Source organism: Tachypleus tridentatus, chromosome 11 (genome assembly GCF_004210375.1).
Source record: "Tachypleus tridentatus isolate NWPU-2018 chromosome 11, ASM421037v1, whole genome shotgun sequence".
NCBI lineage: Eukaryota > Metazoa > Arthropoda > Merostomata > Xiphosura > Limulidae > Tachypleus > Tachypleus tridentatus.
In genome coordinates, this window is record NC_134835.1 from 68,601,119 (window position 1) to 68,621,373 (window position 20,255).

The following is a 20,255-nucleotide window of genomic DNA, read 5'->3' on the forward strand; positions in this document are numbered from 1 at the left end:
CTATAAAACTCCATGTTCAGGGTGAGAAACTTTGTGATAAAGTACTATCCAAAAGTCTTTAAGATTGATTGTGATTGATTGGAAAGAAGATCGAATCTTCTACCTAACTAGATCGACAAGACTAACAACTTCTAGGCTTTGGTCTTCGAAAAACGTTAATGTTACAGCGTGATATACTAATGTACTGTGTGACAATTCCTTCCTGGCTAAGTTTTGACCATTGAAGTCTCAGACTCTGGCCTCTAAAGTATCTTAAGATTATATCTTAATGTAATACTGTAAGATACGGAACTCCTTCCACAAACTAAATTTCACACAGTGAAGCCTCAAGCTTTGGATCCTGAAGTACGTCATGATTACAGCTGTATGATGCAAGAATCACTCTTCTGACTAAGTTTTAATCATTCAAGCTTCAAATCTTACCGGATTCATTTAGGTTCGAAGGTGAAGGACAACTTGATAAAATGTGTGGGAATAAGAGGGAAGAAATTTGAGTTGTTGTTGGATTATTGCAGTCGAATTATGCTGTTAAATTTATAGTACTCTTATCAGTTGATTATTTCTATTGGCAGCCCCTACTATGAGTTCAACTGTCTTTTCATATTATTTTGTGGTATCTTCCAACATAAAAAAATAAGACGATAAAATACGTAAAAGAAATAGATGTCCGCTTTAGATATAATTTTCAGCTTGCAACAGTTTGCCTTTCTTAATTTAGTCCTAATACCGTATTCTTCTGTTCTGAGTTTTCAGTAATCGCATTTTTAAAGGCTATTCCATATATTAGCTACAAGTTTCAGAACTATGTTTAGCTGGTCTTCAATATTTGATTAACATTCTGTAATAATATTGAATTGTTGTCCTAGACAAAAAACAACAACATCTAAAACAGTAATGACACTTAAAGCCCTTGTCACAGCATTGGCTTTAATAATCGTTTTCACAGTTTAACAATAAAGTGTTGTTTATATTTGTACAAACAGTGTTAGTGTCTTTTCCTGAGTAATATTTTCAATTAAGCTACAATAAACATAATTAATGTTCACTTTATTATAGTGTTAGTACACATTCAACACAGCAAACACTAGCTGACTTCGCCACAATTTACTTAAGCCTACTCGTAAAATATAGGTACATTAATTTTATAGAACTGCTGTAAACTTGTAACATCCACGTTTGTGGATTTTTCACTACTTCCTTGAATAAGCCTTCTTCTGCAAAGATCCTGCTTCTACGGAATAATTATTGTTGAAAATCCTTCTTATGTATATTTTCTATTTCTGTTGTTGTTGTTTTGAATTAAGCAGAAAGTTACACAATGGGCTATCTGTGTTCTTCCCACCACAGGTATTGAAATCCGGATTTTAGCGTTGTAAGTCCGCAGTCATACCGCTGAACCACTGGGGAGCTTCTATTTCTGTAAAACACCTTCTGCAATAGATCCTTTGGGAGAAAATCAAAGTCTAATTAAAACAATATCATCACAGTAAAACGACACAAGGAGCCTAATCTTCAAACTTTTCTCAGTTTACACATGTTTATAATCAGCGATCTAAAATGTTTTTATAGAACATACATATAAAGTATATACATGTTCATATATGTATAAAAACAACAAAGGGTACAAATTTTAATATATAGAAATATGTATGCAAAATGTAAAGAAACAATAGATAACAGAATTTTACAAAAGTTAAGTATACCATTTAATAAATTTAATATATCAGAGCATGGGGCTCGGCATGGCTAGGTGGTTAGGGCGCTCGACATGTAATCTGACGATACCGGATTCAAATCTCCATCACACTAAACATGTCCGCCCTTTCAGCCGTGGGGGCGTTATAACTTGACGGTCAATCCCATTATTCGTTGGTAAAAGAGTAGCCCAAGAGTTGGCCGTGGGTGGTGATAACTACCTGCCTTTCCTCTAGTCTTATACTGCTAAATTAGGAACGGCTAGAACAATGGAAGAACAAAGAAATATTACACAAAAAAATAACACCTCAATACATTCACAAAAATCACAAGAAAACAATACCACACTCCCAGAAACAAACGCTAACACACCTGACAAAACAAGCCTATTGACTGCCATAATCAAAAACATAATCACAGAATTTATAACAGAATACACAAAACCAAATAAAGCAGTCAACTGTATTGATATGATAATCGACATCCCGAAAAAAACGCATTATATCTCATATACCACACATAATAACAACATACACGGGATACCTACCTACTGACAACATAAGATTCACAGTGGTATATATCAACATCCAAGGTGCAACAGCTTCCAAGAAACACGAATTCGAAGATTTTATATGAGAAACTAACCCCACATTATAATAGTAATCGAAACTTTAATATACGACAACAATAGATTTAAGATACTAAACTACACAACAATAAGGAAAGACAGAATAAACAAAAATGATGAAAATAGAGGCATAATGATTCTGTACAAAACAGATCTATCATTCACAGAAATCAGTATGAGCAGTAACAACGAACATGTTACTGTGGATATTCTGTTAATAAATAAAACAAAAGTAACAGTAGCAGGAATATACTGTTCACCACATAAGCAACTAGCCATAACATTACTCAACAACATGTTCTCCCGCAACCATAACTCTATAGTCATTGGAGATCTAAACAGTAAAATATTAACTTTGGATGCAACTATACAAACAATAATGGAAGAAGTTTCTTACAGTTTACAGATGATAATAATATAGCCTTACTAAATGATAACACCCACACACACACAGACCGTATGCCACTAACACTAGTGGCATACTAGATTTGTCTTAGCACATATAATATGAGCCAGAAGCTAATAAAATTTCAGATTGGAAAAAATGTTGATAGTAACCATTTATCAATTTATTGAGTCTTCGATCTCGCTACCCATAAAAATATAACCTATAGAGAAGAAAAATCGATTATAATAAAACAAATTAACAAGACTATCAAAATAAATTAGACAATCAATTACCAAATAACGTTTTAGAAGAAACAAAAAAACCATATTGAATTGTATAACTACTGTCAAACAATAACGGAGTGCCTTCAAAAAGTGGCCATTAAAACAATACTGAAACAAAACCATAAAATAACAAATAACGCATGGATTTTTGTTTGTTTGTTTTTGAATTTCGCACAAAGCTACTCGAGGGCTATCTGTGCTATCCGTCCCTAATTTAGCAGTGTAAGACTACAAGAAAGGCAGCTAGTCATCACCACCCACCGCCAACTCTTGGGCTACTCTTTTACCAACGAATAGTGGGATTGACTGTCACCTTATAACGCCCCCACGGCTGAAAGGGCGAGCATGTTTGGCGCGACTGGGATGCGAACCCACGACCCTCAGATTAAGCCTTAACACGCTTGGCCATACCGGACCAATAACGCATGGGAACCAAACACACAAATAATAACCCTAATCAAAAAACGAAGACAATTAAGAAGAAATTTCATGATAACAAGAAATAGAGAAACCAAAACACAAATAAATAATATAAGAAATCATATTAGAACACAAATAAAACTACAAAAACAAGTTAAATGGGACAATTTATTTTCAAACTTAAACTGACCCGAGAAAATTCTGGACCCACCTTAAACGACAATTCAGCTGTAAAGAAATATCCTACACTTGAGTACAATAATACAATAGCATAATAAAGGAAAAGCCGAAGCTTTTAAAGACCATCTACAGAATACATTTAAAACACATAGTTATCCAGATTTGAATACTTATTTTTACAACAAAGTCACAAGCTATATACTAAACAATAAAGAACAATTTGAACTGAACTTTTCAACAAGTATATCTGAGACAAACACAGAACACGTAACAAACTATGAAGACACGATCCTAACGAAAGAAATATCCGTATATGAACTTCATAAAGCAATAAAAAACACAACAAACAAATCTCAGGGTGAAGATGAGATACAAGCCATCCTCCTAAAAAAGGGCACTCCGAAATTGTTTGACCACCTAAAAATACTTCAACTTATCATTATCCTTTGGATACATAACACTTTCTTGGAAGCTTGCTAATATAATAATGTTCCATAAGGAAGGAAAGCTAGTCAATAAACCTAATAGTTACTGACCAATCAGCCTGACCAGCTGTGTAGGCAAAATTTTAGAACATATAATCAGCAATAGACTTTCCACATACTTGGAAATAATTTCTAAATTGCCAGAAGAACAAAACGGCTTCAGAAAATTTAGACAAACAACTGACTAACCGAAGAAATAATAGATAGTTTTAACAAAAAATAATGCACTGTCGCCTGCTTTCTTGGCGTTGAGAAAGCATTTGACACTGTATGGCACAATGGTCTACTGTTTCGTATGCCTTAAATGGGACTACTGCATGGAATTATTAGCTGGTTATCTAACTTTTTGAAAAACATAAAATGTAGCGTAAATGTAGATTGAACCTTTTCTGAGTACTTTACGCAGAAGCTGGCGTCCCTCAGGGAGGGGTGGTTAGCCCTATACACTTCATCATGTGTGTAAACAATTTGCCATTGAAGGATCCTAACACGGATTCTCCTCACAGTTCGCTGATGATGTGGCAATCTGGAAAAGTGCCACAACACGAACAATAGCAGTTACAAACATACAACCACAACTAAATAGAATAAGCGAATACTGTTAAAAAATACAGAATAAAAATAAATTCAGCAAAAACACAACTTGTCGTCTTCACAAAGTCGACAAATTACAAAAACTACAGCCTGAAATATATATAAATGGGACACTACTTCAGACTGCCATATCGGCAAAATTTCTAGGTCTAGCCTATGACTCAAAATTAACATGGATTAACAATATAAATGAAATTAAAAGTAAAATCTGGCGAAGAACCAACTATGCTATGAGTCTAACTGGCAGGAACAATGGAGCATCAACAGACAATATACTAAAAAATTACAAAACATACATTAGATCAGTAATTGACTATGCAGCTCCAGCTTGGATAACTGTAAGTGACAAAATAGTCAAAACCAAACTACAAACAATCCAAAACACACTCCTCACAACAGTATACAGTTCCCAGAACTACATAATCTAAATTCATACACAAATACTTAAACAAACCAAATATACCAGATAGACTCCTACATAATAAAATAACGTATTTTGATAAAAACAGAATGAAAAATGAAATATTATGCGAACTAGACAGGTACTGCAAACATGATGAAGATAGTCCTAAACATCTCTCCCCAATCAACATATATTTTAAACACAAAAATAAATAAATGGCAAATAATAATAATATATATATATATATATATATATATATATATATATATATATATATAAAAGGGAGGGAAAAAAGAGGCCACCATCAAACTAAACTTCCTACTGATAGGGCAAATAATGTCTGAAATGTATAAAACCAGTACATGGACATTGCCCTGAAAAGGGTCGGAGAAATTCAGCCCATTCTGACTCTAAAGCAGTAGACATATCAACCAACACTGCACGATCATATAAGTAAAGGATGGAGGAAAAGGTCAAAGAGCACCTGACCTTCCAAGGAACATATGATCACCCAAATCCCGAGAGGGAGAGAGCATGATGAGAATGTTTATGTTTATTATTTAGATCTCGGTGTTTGTTTCATATACACAGACTTTTGTTTGGATATCTTGATGATATAATTTTCAAGTTATCTGCAGACAGAGAATGTTTATTAATTTCAGAATGTGTGTGAATGGGAGGAGCTCATGGCTTCATGGGTTAACCGATTTTACTTGAAACTCCTATATGGTCATATGTACGATTTGTTTTGCTAACATAAGTGGCTTTACAGTCCTTATAAATGTTGAAAACTAAGCAAAAAGTATTTAGTTTTAAAAAGTTGCGAATTCTGAAAAATAATCTGAAAATTTATTTGAAAATAAAGAAAAACTCTAACGTTAGAACATGATTTCTGTTTTCACGAACACAACATCTGTACTTAGATATATGTGGATAAAGGGAAAGTATATTTTACGAATTTATCATATTACTTGATCAATATAAAAGGGAATTATACTGGGCCATCTGCTGTGCCCACCACATAAATGTTAGGATTGAACTATTTTATCCATTTATATTTGTGATAATTTAAAACTAAAACCTGCAAGGAAATGAGTGATAAGGTCTTCTATTTCTTCAAAACACTGTTTATTTGTAACGTATAAATACATATTTAATTATTTTAATGTTTGCATAGGATGGAAGCTACCGTAAGTTTCCCATTGCTGTAAACCGGGTTTCGATACCCATGGTGAGCATAGCACGAACAGCCCATTGTGTAGCTTAGTTCTTAATTCCAAATACTCAATCAAATAATCAACCTTTAAGTTTCTACATTAATTAAACATCATGTTATAAAGTTAGTGCAGTGAAAACGTAAAAGAGAGCTCGTCAGAAACGTTACATTTATTGCGGTATTACACAGAAGTATTGTGTAAAAAGTGTAAGAAAACCCGACCTTAATTTTCAGAAATGGCGACCACAAATTGAGAAAATTTCAACTATAATTTATAGCACTATATGCACTCGCATCCCCCGCTAGTACAGCGGTAAGTCTACGGATTTACAACGCTAAAAGTAGGGGTTCGATTCCTCTCGGTGGACTCGATAGATAGCCCGCGGTGGCTTTACTCAATGAAAACACAGGCGCATATGCACTCGCAATATCGATCTTAAAATACTCAAGTCGCATAAAAGCAAGTAGAAAATATCCACATTAAATACGACTCAATATTTTTACGCTGTTCAAACAAAAATCACTTTCAGTGAAATATAAAAGTCTAATGTTTTTTTTTATAAAACTCAGATGGATAGACAGATCAATATATATTTTTGTTTAGGGGCAATTTAATGATTTGATCTAACAACAATATCTTACTTAAGTAAAAATAATTATAGTTGTTCTTATAAAATTGTCTTAAGAAAGAATGATTGAATAAACACAATGAAAATTTAATATATGTATATAGACTGGTGCAACACCATCTTTACTTGTTTGCTATGTCAACATTCCTAACCATATTCGAGTCGGTGCGTTTTCCGTAGTAATATGTCACAGTTCTTTCAGAAGCTTTCAAACTGACGTGATGAACATACTTAGCAAATACAACTGTTTGGTTTCGTTATTGATGTATACTTGGCTTGTCCAAAGTGCTTATAGGTCGGGCAGAGTTTACTGATAATCGCGCTTTAGGGACCATTCCTAAATTACACACATTCTGAATGATTTCATTCTTTAAGATGTAAGCATTTATATAAAAGTCGTAAAAACTTTAACAACTTTCCCTTTGGCGTTACAAAATGACCTGAAAAGTTTTTCAGCACAATTTGTAAATTATCATTCCTTTTAATAAATAAACATATATAATTGTGTGTGTGTGTGTGTGTGTGTGTGTCAGAGAAGACACAAGCTTATTTTTCGAGGGTTTGTGAGTAGTATCCATAAGATTAATAGATGTTTCGACTCTTAATCTAACAAACTGTTTTAAAATGAAAACTCATGCTATGAAAAAAAAAGTATTAAATAACTTAGCAACCCGTTGAAACAGCTTTAAATCTACAAAATTACAAAACTAAAATCAAGGTTTCGATTCCCCTCGGTTTATACAACATATAGCTCGATGTGGCTTTGCTTTTTTTTTAATTTCGCACAAAGCTACTCGAGAGCTATCTGTGCTAGCAGTCCCTAATTTAGTAGTGTAAGACTAGAGGGAAGGCAGCTAGTCATCACCACCCACCGCCAACTTTTGTGCTACTCTTTTACCAACGAATAATGGGATTTACTGTCACATTATAACGCCCCCACGGCTGAACGTGCGAGCATGTTTGGCGTGACGGGGATGCGAACCCGCGACCCTTAGATTTCGAATCGCACGCCTTAACACGCTTGGCCATGTCGGGCCATGGCTTTGCTATAAGAACACACACACAGACACACATTAAACCCTTTATACATACTTTTTTCATCCATAAAATTTAGAAAAAAATCCGTAAAACATCGTTGTTAAAAGTCTAATTATTTATTGTATTTTCTACATGAGAGGTGGGTCAAATGACCATGCCAGAGATTCCTAGGTTGAACTGCTAACGAGAAGGAGGAAAAACCAAACAGTAGCAACTGATGTTCAAACGATTACGTAAACGAATAATGAGATTGACTGTCACTTTTATAACATGGCCAATGCTAAATACACATACATTGTGTTAGCAGTATACAGTCCAATCAGCAGGGCACCACGCTACCCGCGGACATAATATCGATGGTAACTAGGAGAAAATTCTCCAATTACATTTTAGTTAGTTTGTTTTTAATTTCACGCAAAGTCACGCTAGCCATCTCTAATTTAACAGTGTAAGACTAGAAGGAGGCAGCTAGCCATTATCACCCACCGTCAACTCTAGGGCTACTTTTTTACCAACGAATAGTGGGATTTACTTTCACTTCTGACGTTAATTTATGTTGTTACATGAACCAACTAACTACAAGTCGTCGGGATGCGTAGTTTGTTCATTGAAAAAACTTTCATTATTTTGAGCTGTCGGCCTCAGAAAAAAACAGCTCTTGGACTACTTTTTACCAATGAACAGTGGGATTGAATGTTACATTATATCGCCTCCATAACTTAGAAGTGGAACACGTCCCGTACCGGGTTTTGATCATGTGACCCGCACGCCCTAACCACCAGACCGTGCCAGGTTTGTTACGTGGCATTGAACCAATAGCATCATCAGCAGTGACTTTTATTAGCTGCATACGAAGCACACTAGCAGTTAGAAACGTTTCATGGCGAAAATTAAATAATAAATAGATGTTTTTAATTGTATTTTGTCTATGCTTGAGATAAGATCATTGATATCACATACCATAAATCACTATAGTGTTCACCATAAGGATCAAAATTATTTTTTTGGCGAAAGTTGGATCGAAACGAATTGCATAAAACCCTAATAGAGCATTCAAGTAAACAGCACCCTAGACCAGGGGTCACCAAACGTTTTTCATAGGGGGCCAGATTACTTGGTGAATGAGAAGTGCAGGCCACATGATCATTATGTTCAATACTCATAAGCTAGAACAAAAGCTCTCTCATAAAAGACTTAACACTAAGTTTAGGATGCCACATTAGCCATGTGGAAGTAACATGCAATACACACATATAATAAAAAACAAACAGAAATACAACCAACATTTTTATTTACCAAAAGGTTATCAAAAAGGTGACATTAGCAAAAACAATTGTCACATTGCACATAGTGAGTACATATCTGAATTTCACTAAGCCGTCAAAAAGTTAGTGAGATTTATGAAATTGGCGTTTGGCTTTCAAAACATTTTCAATGTTCGGTTTTGAATTGCTGCATCCAATCATTAGAATTGCTTTCAAATGTTTATCAGTCAACCTTGATCGACGTACCGACTTCACATGCTTCATTTTTGAAAATGCTTGTTCACAGACATAAGTTGTTCCGAACACTGATGTCATGCCAGACGAACTGCTTCAGCTTTGGAAAATCATCTTCAGGTATGCAGCTGTAAAATTCAATAAGTTGACCCTCTCTGTGTTTTGCTTTCAACAAGTCATTTCCTTGCAAATCGATGACCTCCAGCTGAAGTTCCACTGACACGTCATCAATGACACAATCAAAAGGATTCTGAAAAAGGAGAATGTCACTTTCGATTCTGACGAGATCCGAAAATCTCTCTAAAAATGCTTATTTAAATCACCAATAATCTTTTTCTGAAACTCCAGGTTCTGTGATTCCAACATGAAACTCATTGAAACACTGAAAATGAGAGAGGTTTCCTCCTTCCAAATGTGCTTCAAACAATGACAGCTTTCTCCGAAATGATTTTATAGAGATCACAGAAAAGGTTATTCTTCCCCTGAAGTTTCAAGCGCAATTCATTCATGTGGGATGTGATGTCAACCAAAAATGACCAGTTTGTCAACCAGGTTGGATCCAACAGAAGTGGATCGGCTCTATATTTCTCGATAAGAAATATATGTATTTCTCTTCTCAGCTTATAAAAACGAGACAAGACTTTACTGCAGCTGAGCCACCTCACCGCCGTGTGATAAGGCAAGTCACAGAAATCCGAATCAATTTCTTCAAGAAACGCCTTGAACTGGCGATGATTAAGTGCATGACCCCAAATGAAGTTCACTGCAGAAATGACTGGTTTCAGTACGTACGAAATATCTGTCTTTTCCACAGAGTACTTGCTAATGTATGATACAGTGTATGAACAAAGCGCTTGGGAGTTGAAGATCTTCCAACTGTTTCCTGATCAGCCCCACCAGATCCTTCTTTACTCCAGCCATGTTTTTTCCTCCATCAACTGTTACACCTCTAAACTGATTCCACTGAAGGTTATAGTCTTACAAAGTTTTATGCACTTCCATGAAAATGTCTTCTCCAGATGTTCTTCCCTGCATGCTGCAAACTGATACTAACTCTTCCGTGATCTGAAAGATCAAATTAACTCCACAAATGAACACGAAAAGTTGTGACGTACTCGAGAGATCAGTAGATTCGTCCAATGCCAGAGAATACCATATGAAGTTTCTAGCTTTTTGGCGTATCTGTAATGCGATGTTCTCTCCAAGTTCTTCTGCTCTCCGTAGAACTGAAGTTGCTGAAAGGCTGATACTTTCAAAGAAATTGGCTTTTTCAGGACACAGCTCATTTGCTGCTTCCATCATATACTTTTTGATGTAGTTGCCGTCAGTAAAAGGTTTTCCTCGCTCTGCCATCCTATGCACTATTTTGTAACTTGTACGAGTGACAGATTCATTTTCAGCAAACTTTCTCGTGAAGAGATTCTTTTGAGATTCAAAAACACGTTTCATGGATTCAAATTTCTTAGAACGGAACTTTCCTGAAAATTTCAAATATGTTGATAGATGTTTTGTTTCATAGTGACGCCGAAGATTGTACTCTTTCAAAACGGCAACACTTTCGGCGCATATCACACAAGTAGCTCTCTGGTTTTTGTTTCCATAAAGAAGTACTTTTCTCCCCATTCTTCATTGAAAGCACGACACTCAGAGTCCACTTTTCTTCTTTTAAAAGCAGCCATAAAGATGAGTGAAAAAAAAAACAGGATCTGAAAATCAAAAACACAGAACGCTGTGAGAAAAGTATTGTATTGGTCCAAGAACACACAAACAAAATATATTGAAATCTACGTTTGCCACGACACTACTTAAGAACGAGTTACGAAAAGCGCATAACCCGACTACTAAGAGAAATGAGCTTGCTGAAGCGGTAACCCTAGGCCGCTGAATTTACAAGACAAGTCAATAGGACAAGGTTTAAGTCTGTAGTTGTTTTCGAAATCCTAATGCTTTCATAAACATATGAATAAACGGGCAGAGAGGACGAAAGAAGAATTTTCTTATTGGTTAAAAATGCGCGTGACAGCCTTGTTTCTTTTTATCATAACGTCTTGTGTTTGCCAGCTTAAAGCGACCATCGGTGTGATTTATTTTGTTATAACAGTCGGACATTTGATGAAATGTCACTTTTTATTTCCAAGCGGCTAGCTGCTGGCGGGCCGGACAAATAACCTCGAGGGCCGTATCCGGCCCGCGGGCAGTAGTTTGGTGACCCCTGCCATAGACAATAAAGATTTAGTTCAAACAACACTTTAAAACTTTTACCACTGAGTCGTCAAGAATATCGGTGAATTACGTATTACTATTGGTCGATTAACCACATAAAATAAATGTGTTACCGTTAACTCATTAGTTATTGGTCATGAACCAAGTATGATCATATCTTCTAATGTGACAGTTAAATATGACATCACTACTTTCGTACTGAAAACTATTTTTATCCCTCTTATTTCATTGTTATGGAAATCATTCACCTGATTGCTAGTCACGTGATCCGAAATATAAAGACTTAATCGTTTAAACCAATACTTTATGCAGTGTTCTCACATAATGTTGTCTTGACTGTCACTCTGAATTGAATGGTTCAATTTCTTCTCGTATTTTGGCTTGACCTAAAAACAAAATGCATAAACTTCTAAAAGTGAAATATCAAAAATTAGTCTTGTGAGAGCGAGCTGTTACAAATGTGTAACGTGTCACACATCATCATTATGGAACCTGAAACTTCCGTCAGTCCAACCGAATTTTTCAGACACTGACAAGGTAAATCTTCATCCACAACACAAACAGACAGCTGTTTTCTCTTCAGTTTTGCTAGCTATAATTATACGTGACTGATTCGTACGTTTGGTCAGTACACAGACTTTTCGTAAAGGTTCACAAGCCGTTAACAGCAAGTCATCGAAATGAAACGTCATGATCTTCGAAGATGCACCTTTCTTAATTTGTTACCTTAGGCTGAACGACATGTTATCAATATTTCAAAACAGATGTCTAATAATCAGATGCATAATTTGTGTAAAAGTGAACAAAAAAACCAGGAATGTATTTATGTATAAACCATGTTTTCTACTTTGCCACAACAAACATATTGTGTCGTAACTTCTAATTACGCTGTAACTTTTGTGCAATGCGTGTTAAATAAACTTTCTGGAAACAATCGTCTATTGGCTAATCACGTTGATTCATCACCACACTATAAAACCTTTAAAGTAAACTTATGAATTCTGATAATCAATTACTTCATATTACATATTTCACTGAACTATTAATTATGTATTTCATGTGCATTATTGTCACTTAGTTCGAAATAGGTTTCAGTCCTTAACGAAACTATTTAGATTGCATCAGTTTATAAGAATTACAAACATACTATTTCATTTACATTTTATATTTGATATCACTGTTGAAATTAAAGAACATAACTGTGTGTGTGTGTGTGTGTAATCGCGTTTTATTCTTGTTGTAATTTTTTAAATAAAGTAAGTTCAGTAATTTATCCGCGAATTTATTAGAAATACAGATTAAACTGGTTTACACGGTATTTCATCTTTTTACATTTTTCTTAAGTAATATTTATCAGTTTAACTGTTTATTTGCCCTCGCCCGTTGACATATTTTGTTTTCACTCATTCGGATGTGTGGGCGTTATAACTCAGAATGTTTTCATCAGATTTTTCATCAGATTCCATTCAAAGGTTAAAGGTTCACCAAAGAATCAATTTATTAACTTTTGGTAAATACGAGTAATAGATGAAGGTCACGCTATAAGCCAACCATTTTGGTTACAATGGTGACAAGTAAGGAAACTGTCGATACTCCAGAACAAATAATAGAGAAATAAGATCCAGATCTTAGTAACGAGATCTACAGTTTGAAGTTTGTTTGTTTTTTTAATTTCGCGCAAAGCTACTCGAGGGCTATCTGCACTAGTCGTCCCTAATTTAGCAATGTAAGACTAGAGGAAAGGCAGCTAGTCATCACTACCCACCGCCAGCTCTTGGGCTACTCTTTTACCAACGAATAGACTGTCACATCATAACGCCTTCACGGCTGAAATGGTGAGCATGTTTGGTGTAACGGGAATTCGAACCTGCGATCCTCAGATTACGAGTCGGACGCCTTAACCCACCTGGCCATGCCGGGCACAGTTTGAAGTGAGAAACTGATCGACATTTGCTTTAGGTTTGTTACTATAACCGTCAAAAACACATCGCAGGATGGACTGTCTCAGTATCTTTTCTAGTTCTTCATGATACAGATATATCTAGCTTTATCAATCCAAAGATTCACCAGGATTACCTCTTTGTATTATTTTCAACGTTATAATATGCTAGCATTTAAATTTGTCCTAAAAATTAATAGATAGATCGATCCAGTTTTTTTCTTCTAGCTCTCTTTCCTTTAACTAGTTGGCTTAGTTCCATGTTTCACGTCTATTTCAAGAGTTCATACAAAGACTATTACACTTCAATGAGAATCTGTAGAAGTGACGAATGATGATTATTACCCCAGCAAGTCGCTTTCCCTTCGAAGTAGCACGCCTCGTGGTACCTATCGTAATACATAATGTTATCAGGAACTACGAAAACTAGTGCATTTATTCACATCTGACATAATAGCTTGGTATCTATAAAAACGTGTTGTTTATGAATTGGTAAATGCTTTTGCACTTATCCCACCACGTTTTAAGATACTAAGTGTATATACTAAATTCAATACATTGTATGAGCACGTATGGATTACATACAAAGCATCTAACCTATGTAAACTCGCGTAATATTTATTATAACAAAACTGCCTTGTTTAGTCGTTATATACATGTGTCTACGCATAATTTTTATCTTTAGACCGAAAATCAAACATAATACCTTTACCTAATCAAAGGTAACTAATTTTTTCTTAAATAAAACAATACTGCACTTTTCTAACAAAGTGAAATAAAAATAATCAGTTATGTCGAGATAACCCACTTGCAGAGAGAAATATATATGTAAAAACGGTTCGTTTCGGTTGAGAAAATTTTCTCAACCCAAACGAGCCGTTTTAACACATATAAAGTGAAATAAAATTACAACGTCTGTCTACAAATGTCTTTAAAAATGCCACCTTCTATTTGTCACACTTTAAAGTTTAATATCAAATTACCTATTTGTTACGAAACATAGTCTGTGATTGCATTAAAGTGATTTCGTTAGCAACAAAAACAGTGGTGCGATTGATAACATGCTAGTATACAGTGTGTAGTAAGGTTTGTAAGGAAGATTTCAGTGAAGTCTGTTATTTATAGGAATTTATTAACTGTTTTTGATTGAAAATGCACTTGTTATAATTCTAATTTTAAAATTACCCGAATATAGAAACTTGCGTCTAAAAACTTAAAATGGGTATTTGAATTTGTACAAAAAAAAAGAGATTATCACCCCTATACTTCTTGTAGACTCTTCCAATATATTTCTCATATCGCTAGCCGAGACACTGCACGCGCCACTCGAAATGTAACTCCACTGGCAGTAAAGATAAGTTACGAGTAAGTCGCTTACAACAACTGTATTAACTTCTATTGCTTCATGAAATAAAATATATATATATCTAATTTCTTCTCTTTCTCTTTACCTGTCTCATAACACACTGGCATCTTTTTCATCTGTACCTTTCCAACGTTACGTGGAACAGGAAGCACCTATTGGCGAAGAACGTGCAGCCATTTGTATTCAGTCCTGCTACAGAGCATACTTAAGACGGAAGGTAAAACATCAGCTTACCCTCCCACAAGAGAACGAACAGGTGGGTTGACAGTTTTTATCATTTAATTCATAGCATATACAGAAGGTGAACACAAAGTGACCCCACTCGAAAATGTTGTTAATTTGTTATATATTTTATTAGATAGCAGATAAATATCTAAAACTATGTTTTTAGAACGCACTCAACAAGATTCTTTCAAATGTAATTTGAAATCCTAATTGGAACAATGACTTTCGTAAGTACCCGAGTTTTCATGATTTTATTTAATTTTCTCATAAAAAGTTTTCTGTACCTGCTGTAGTTTCTTAGATCTTCTTACTTCAGTTAACCTACAACATGATCAAACAAGTTTCTCTGCAGTTGTGGAGTCGTTAAAAGATATCTTTGAAATACAACAATCGATGTTATAGAATAGCCAAGTCAATCACTTGATATCAATCAGATGGAAAATTTATAGGCTGAGTTAAACTGATTAACGAAAGGCACAGAAGATGAACCATTTGAAGTACTCAAAGAATGATGGCACTCCATCGCTCAGGAACATCTACACAAATTCAGCTTATTGAGAGCATGATACATCGATGTGTAGGAGTACTAAATTCTAAGGGTATGTTGACTAAGTATTAACTTGTGAAACTGGACTGTGTTATTTTGAGTTTCATTTTTATGAGCGATTATAGCAAAGAAACTTGTTTGATCATTTTGTAGGCTAATTGGAAACTAAAGCAAGTGTACAACGCTTCTTATGAGAATATGTAACTGATATCATGAAAAGTTCAAGTATTTATGACAACCAGTGTTAAAAAAGTAGGATTTGAGATCATATTTAAACAGATTTCGTCAAGTGCGTTTTAAAAACATTTTGTCTTATATTTTTTTCTGTTATCTAATAAATTATATAATAAACTAACAACATTTACAAAGTGGGTACCTTTGTTTCCACCTCATACATATATTTACGTTTATCTTCTAATGATATATTGTAAACACTTCTTATTTTTTAAACTAAGCTTTAATATTTTAATTTCTCATTCTTTCAACATATTATTTCGGATTTACTTGTTCTACTCCAAGTGGCTCCATACTCCCAGTTTTAAGTTCATTTGTTTCTTGCTATATTGTATGTGGAAGTAATGACGACTATATATGGAAGTATCGACCAGCAATATATTTTACTTTATAAGATCACAGACACTAGTACACTGTTCTTCAGTAATGTTTGATAATAAAATAGATGGTATAAAAATACTTCGTTGTAGATTTAAAACGTATTATTGTATTATCTATTTATTTACATTTTAATAAACTTAGTTCTTACTTACTGTCTGCTAATACACAGCTGGATGGCTGATTTAATAGATATAAGTTCATTCACTTCTCATCATCTTTTTGCTAATAGATAATTCATTATGGTTGATTATATGGACAGGAACTCCATTCGCTTCTCATTAAATGTCTACAGCTTGATGAAGACTGTTAAAAGATAGATAAGAATTTTATTCATTTCTCATTGACTATCAGCAAATAGATAAATAAACGTTTTATCAAAGTAATATTAAGATACTTTAACAAATCAAATATATCTTTCTTGTTTTAATGAAACCTGGAATAGCCACTCAGACTCGAACACAAAATGTAAAGTTTATATTGCACGAATAATTCACTATCTGAAAGTTTTCCTACAGTTAACATCATTTATCAACAAAACTACAAATTACACTGAGCCTGAGAATAACAGAAAAAATAAATTAACTTTAATAAAATAGTACCACTCCTCAGTTTACATGTTTTACGTTTGATATGTTTGAAAACATGCCTCTCACTGCTTAGTATACTTAAAAGTACCCTCACATTCCTTGGTATACCTTAAAATATCATCACATCATTTGCTATACCTTAAAATATATTCAATGCGTTGTTCGTTTCTTTCCAACATTTCCTACAATTCAACGGGCATATTCTACTGCTTCCTATACTGTAGGCGGCGTATTGAATCATACTTGTTTCTTTGAAGACATATGTTCTAGACACTACACATACCTGAAGACATACCTTCTCAATACTCAGGAACTTTGAAGACATATGTTCTAGACACTACACATACCTGAAGACATACCTTCTCAATACTCAGGAACTTTGAAGAAATATGTTCTAGACACTACACATACCTGAAGACATACCTTCTCAATACTCAGGAACTTTGAAGAAATATGTTCTAGACACTACACATACCTGAAGACATACCTTCTCAATACTCAGGAACTTTGAAGACGTATGTTCTAGACACTACACATACCTGAAGACATACCTTCTCAATACTCAGGAAATTTGAAGACATATGTTCTAGACACTACACATACCTGAAGACATACCTTCTCAATACTCAGGAACTTTGAAGACATATGTTCTAGACACTACACATACCTGAAGACATACCTTCTCAATACTCAGGAACTTTGAAGACGTATAGAAATTGCATGATACACTTTAATATATCAAACTATATTATCGTCGCTGGTACACTTGAAGATCTAACTTCACGACCACTACTATCTACTTTAATAAATACCTCTCTTATCATCTTTGATTACGGGAAGACCTACCTTTCAAACCAATGTACATACTTTGATATATTGCCTATCTTAAAGTCCTTGATATACTTAAAAATCTAACATTGCAACCGCTATTTAACCCTTTAATTTATACTTAAAATTTACTGAGCACATACGTTTACTCTGTTATAAACGAGTTCACGATCTGAAAAAAGACAAAATTCTAATATGAAAACTAAATATCGTTTTTCATTATCTATATTTATTTACAGAGTAGTAGCTTGATTAAAAGCTAGATTAATTAACTTACTTCACGTGTAACATAAAACCAAAACAACTTCTTACAATAAACTTATTCTATTTTCTTTCACTTTCAGAGAAAAAAAAATATATTATAAGACTGTGGAAAAATTGAATATGCTTTCAATATTCATATTTTCCCTTAATCTTCAGATCTACGATGAAGTACTCTTCATAACTGTTCTGATCAAATAACCCATTCACGTGCTGTACAGTGTATATCTGTACAGAGGTACAGATACAGATGTAGTTTTACACCTTTAAACCCTTCCTTCTACTATGAAAATCAGTTTGAGGCTTAATAGATTCCCAACTAAATTTAGTTCACGTATTTTTGTTTATCCTCAATGAATCAGTAGTAAGTTTGCGGATTTGCAACACTAAAATTCGAGGCTCAATTCTCTATGATGGACAGCCCGTAGACAGCTATTGTATAACTTTGCGTTGAAACAAACAAATTGTCTTCATATCTTAGGGGCGTAAACTGTGAAATGTATACACATATATAGGCTTACATTCGCCATCAAATCCCATATCATATCACAACTACCTAAGCATTTAATTTTCAATCAGAGTCAACTATTATCAGCTTGGCTAAATCAGTGATGGGGGTCGTCACCCAACTGACTTTTAAAAAGCATTAGGTGAATATATACCTAAATTCTCTACCAACTTACTTTCTACACACCTAGCACTAGCACCACCTTTATTTATTCAGCTAAATCAGTAAAATGGAAGACGTCACCCAAATGAATTTTATATGGCATTAGGTGAATATATACCTAAACTCTCTACCATCTCCTTTTCTACACACCTAGCACTAGCACCACCTTTATTAGTTTTATATGTCATATGTCCTTTTTTGCAGACGTAGCACAAATAAAACTTTTGAGTGGGCCAATCAAAACTGCCGTTTTCATCTGGCCATTAAAGAAATAATACTGCTAGCTTTATTACACATTTCAAATTACACTCGTAAATCTGTTTTTACTTCGTAACACTCCCTTAGTGCAAGAAAGTTTCCCCTTGGTTTAAAGCAGGTTGGTTGAATGTATTCAAACAAATAAGGTTTATGACGATAAAATATATTTGTATAGTAGTTGTACATACATAAGTTAATTTAGTAAAGTTTTTTTTCGGTGTTATCTAAAGAAGTGTGAAAAGATGTAGGCTTAACGACCTACCAACTATGAAGTAAAACGATTTAATTTATAAGTTTTAAAAAAATTCGCTTGTCATCAGATTACACTAAAACAAAAATAGTCTCTGTTTAAAAAGGCAGAAATTACATTTAATTTCCTAAACTTATTCTATTTTCTGTTTCCTCTCAGAGGTAAGTATATATATTAAATTTAAGTATAGGTATATTAAAACAAAGCAGGACATACAATGCGTTATCACACTACGAATTTTCCTGTCTGCTGTTCTACCAGGATACAGTACTTCTCTACATGCATCTTTCTTAATATTGTGATAATAATACGAGAACACGAACAATCTGGCAACAGTTTTATATTTGTTAGAAGTACCAAGTGCATGGTTGGTCAGCAGTATCATCTCGCGCTCATTCAACTAGTGTTTTTCTTAATTGCTAGAAAACAATAAAGTTGCTTACATTACGTCCCACTCACTTGTTCTTCAAAGCTTCAACTCAGCTTGGATATTATATCTATGCTCAATACATTCAAATATCACCGCTAACACATCTACACATATGTATATCACTATCCTGAAGTTGGCAAGATGCCAGAAGTTGTTTTGGTCGGATATTACGCGAGAATTAAGTTAATCTAGCTTTTAATCAAACTATTACTCTGCAATTACAAGCAAGGCGTGAAGTAATAAATCCTGCAAAATCGAGAATTGTTGCAAAACCTGCAACGCGTTACGAAACACCTTATAAATGTCAACTTCGCTACTAGATTTTTTTTCGAAATATTACAGTGAGCTTAGATATAAAAATGCTTGTCCTTTGATTGAAGCATTTTTGTTTGAGTTGTTTCACTTAAAATTAAATAAAAGTGTTTTACGTAAGGAAGTGATATATTTGCAACAATTTTAGTTTATTATAGAAATAGACCACAGGTCTTGCAGAAAACACCAACACATTTATAATACTAACCATCTATAGCTCTCTTCGAAAGAGTTATTGACATAAAGACAAACAGTCTAGGTTCTGTAACTCGACACTTGACATAA

General features: G+C 34.2%; 2 protein-coding genes across 14 annotated transcripts in view; one reads left to right on the top strand and one right to left on the bottom strand.

Moving 5' to 3' along the window:
- Positions 1–1,030: 1,030 nt before the first annotated feature.
- LOC143232381 (general transcription factor II-I repeat domain-containing protein 2-like) lies at positions 1,031–19,777 on the bottom strand. Of its 12 annotated transcripts, XM_076467741.1 has the most exons (5): positions 19,672–19,777; positions 16,527–16,677; positions 15,073–15,139; positions 13,967–14,010; positions 1,031–1,443 (listed from the first exon to the last, which is right to left on the bottom strand). In XM_076467741.1, exons 3-5 carry the CDS (start codon positions 15,101–15,103, stop codon positions 1,324–1,326), a joined length of 195 nt encoding a protein of 64 aa, XP_076323856.1. In that variant the 5' UTR covers positions 15,104–15,139; positions 16,527–16,677; positions 19,672–19,777; the 3' UTR covers positions 1,031–1,323. The 12 variants fall into 12 exon arrangements, 9 of the variants coding, with proteins under 9 accessions (XP_076323856.1, XP_076323853.1, XP_076323855.1 ...); XR_013017516.1 differs by lacking the exons at positions 13,967–14,010; positions 15,073–15,139 and adding an exon at positions 1,704–1,956; XR_013017515.1 differs by lacking the exon at positions 13,967–14,010.
- Positions 14,821–20,255, top strand: part of LOC143232380 (uncharacterized) — a 137,728-nt gene continuing 132,293 nt past the window's right edge. The window contains exons 1-2 of one of the 2 annotated variants that reach the window (XM_076467730.1): positions 14,821–14,986; positions 15,133–15,243. The gene's annotated coding sequence lies outside the window, so the exon portion shown is untranslated. Of the gene's footprint in view, positions 15,244–20,255 lie in introns of both variants that reach the window. The other variant, XM_076467729.1, reaches the window with a different exon arrangement.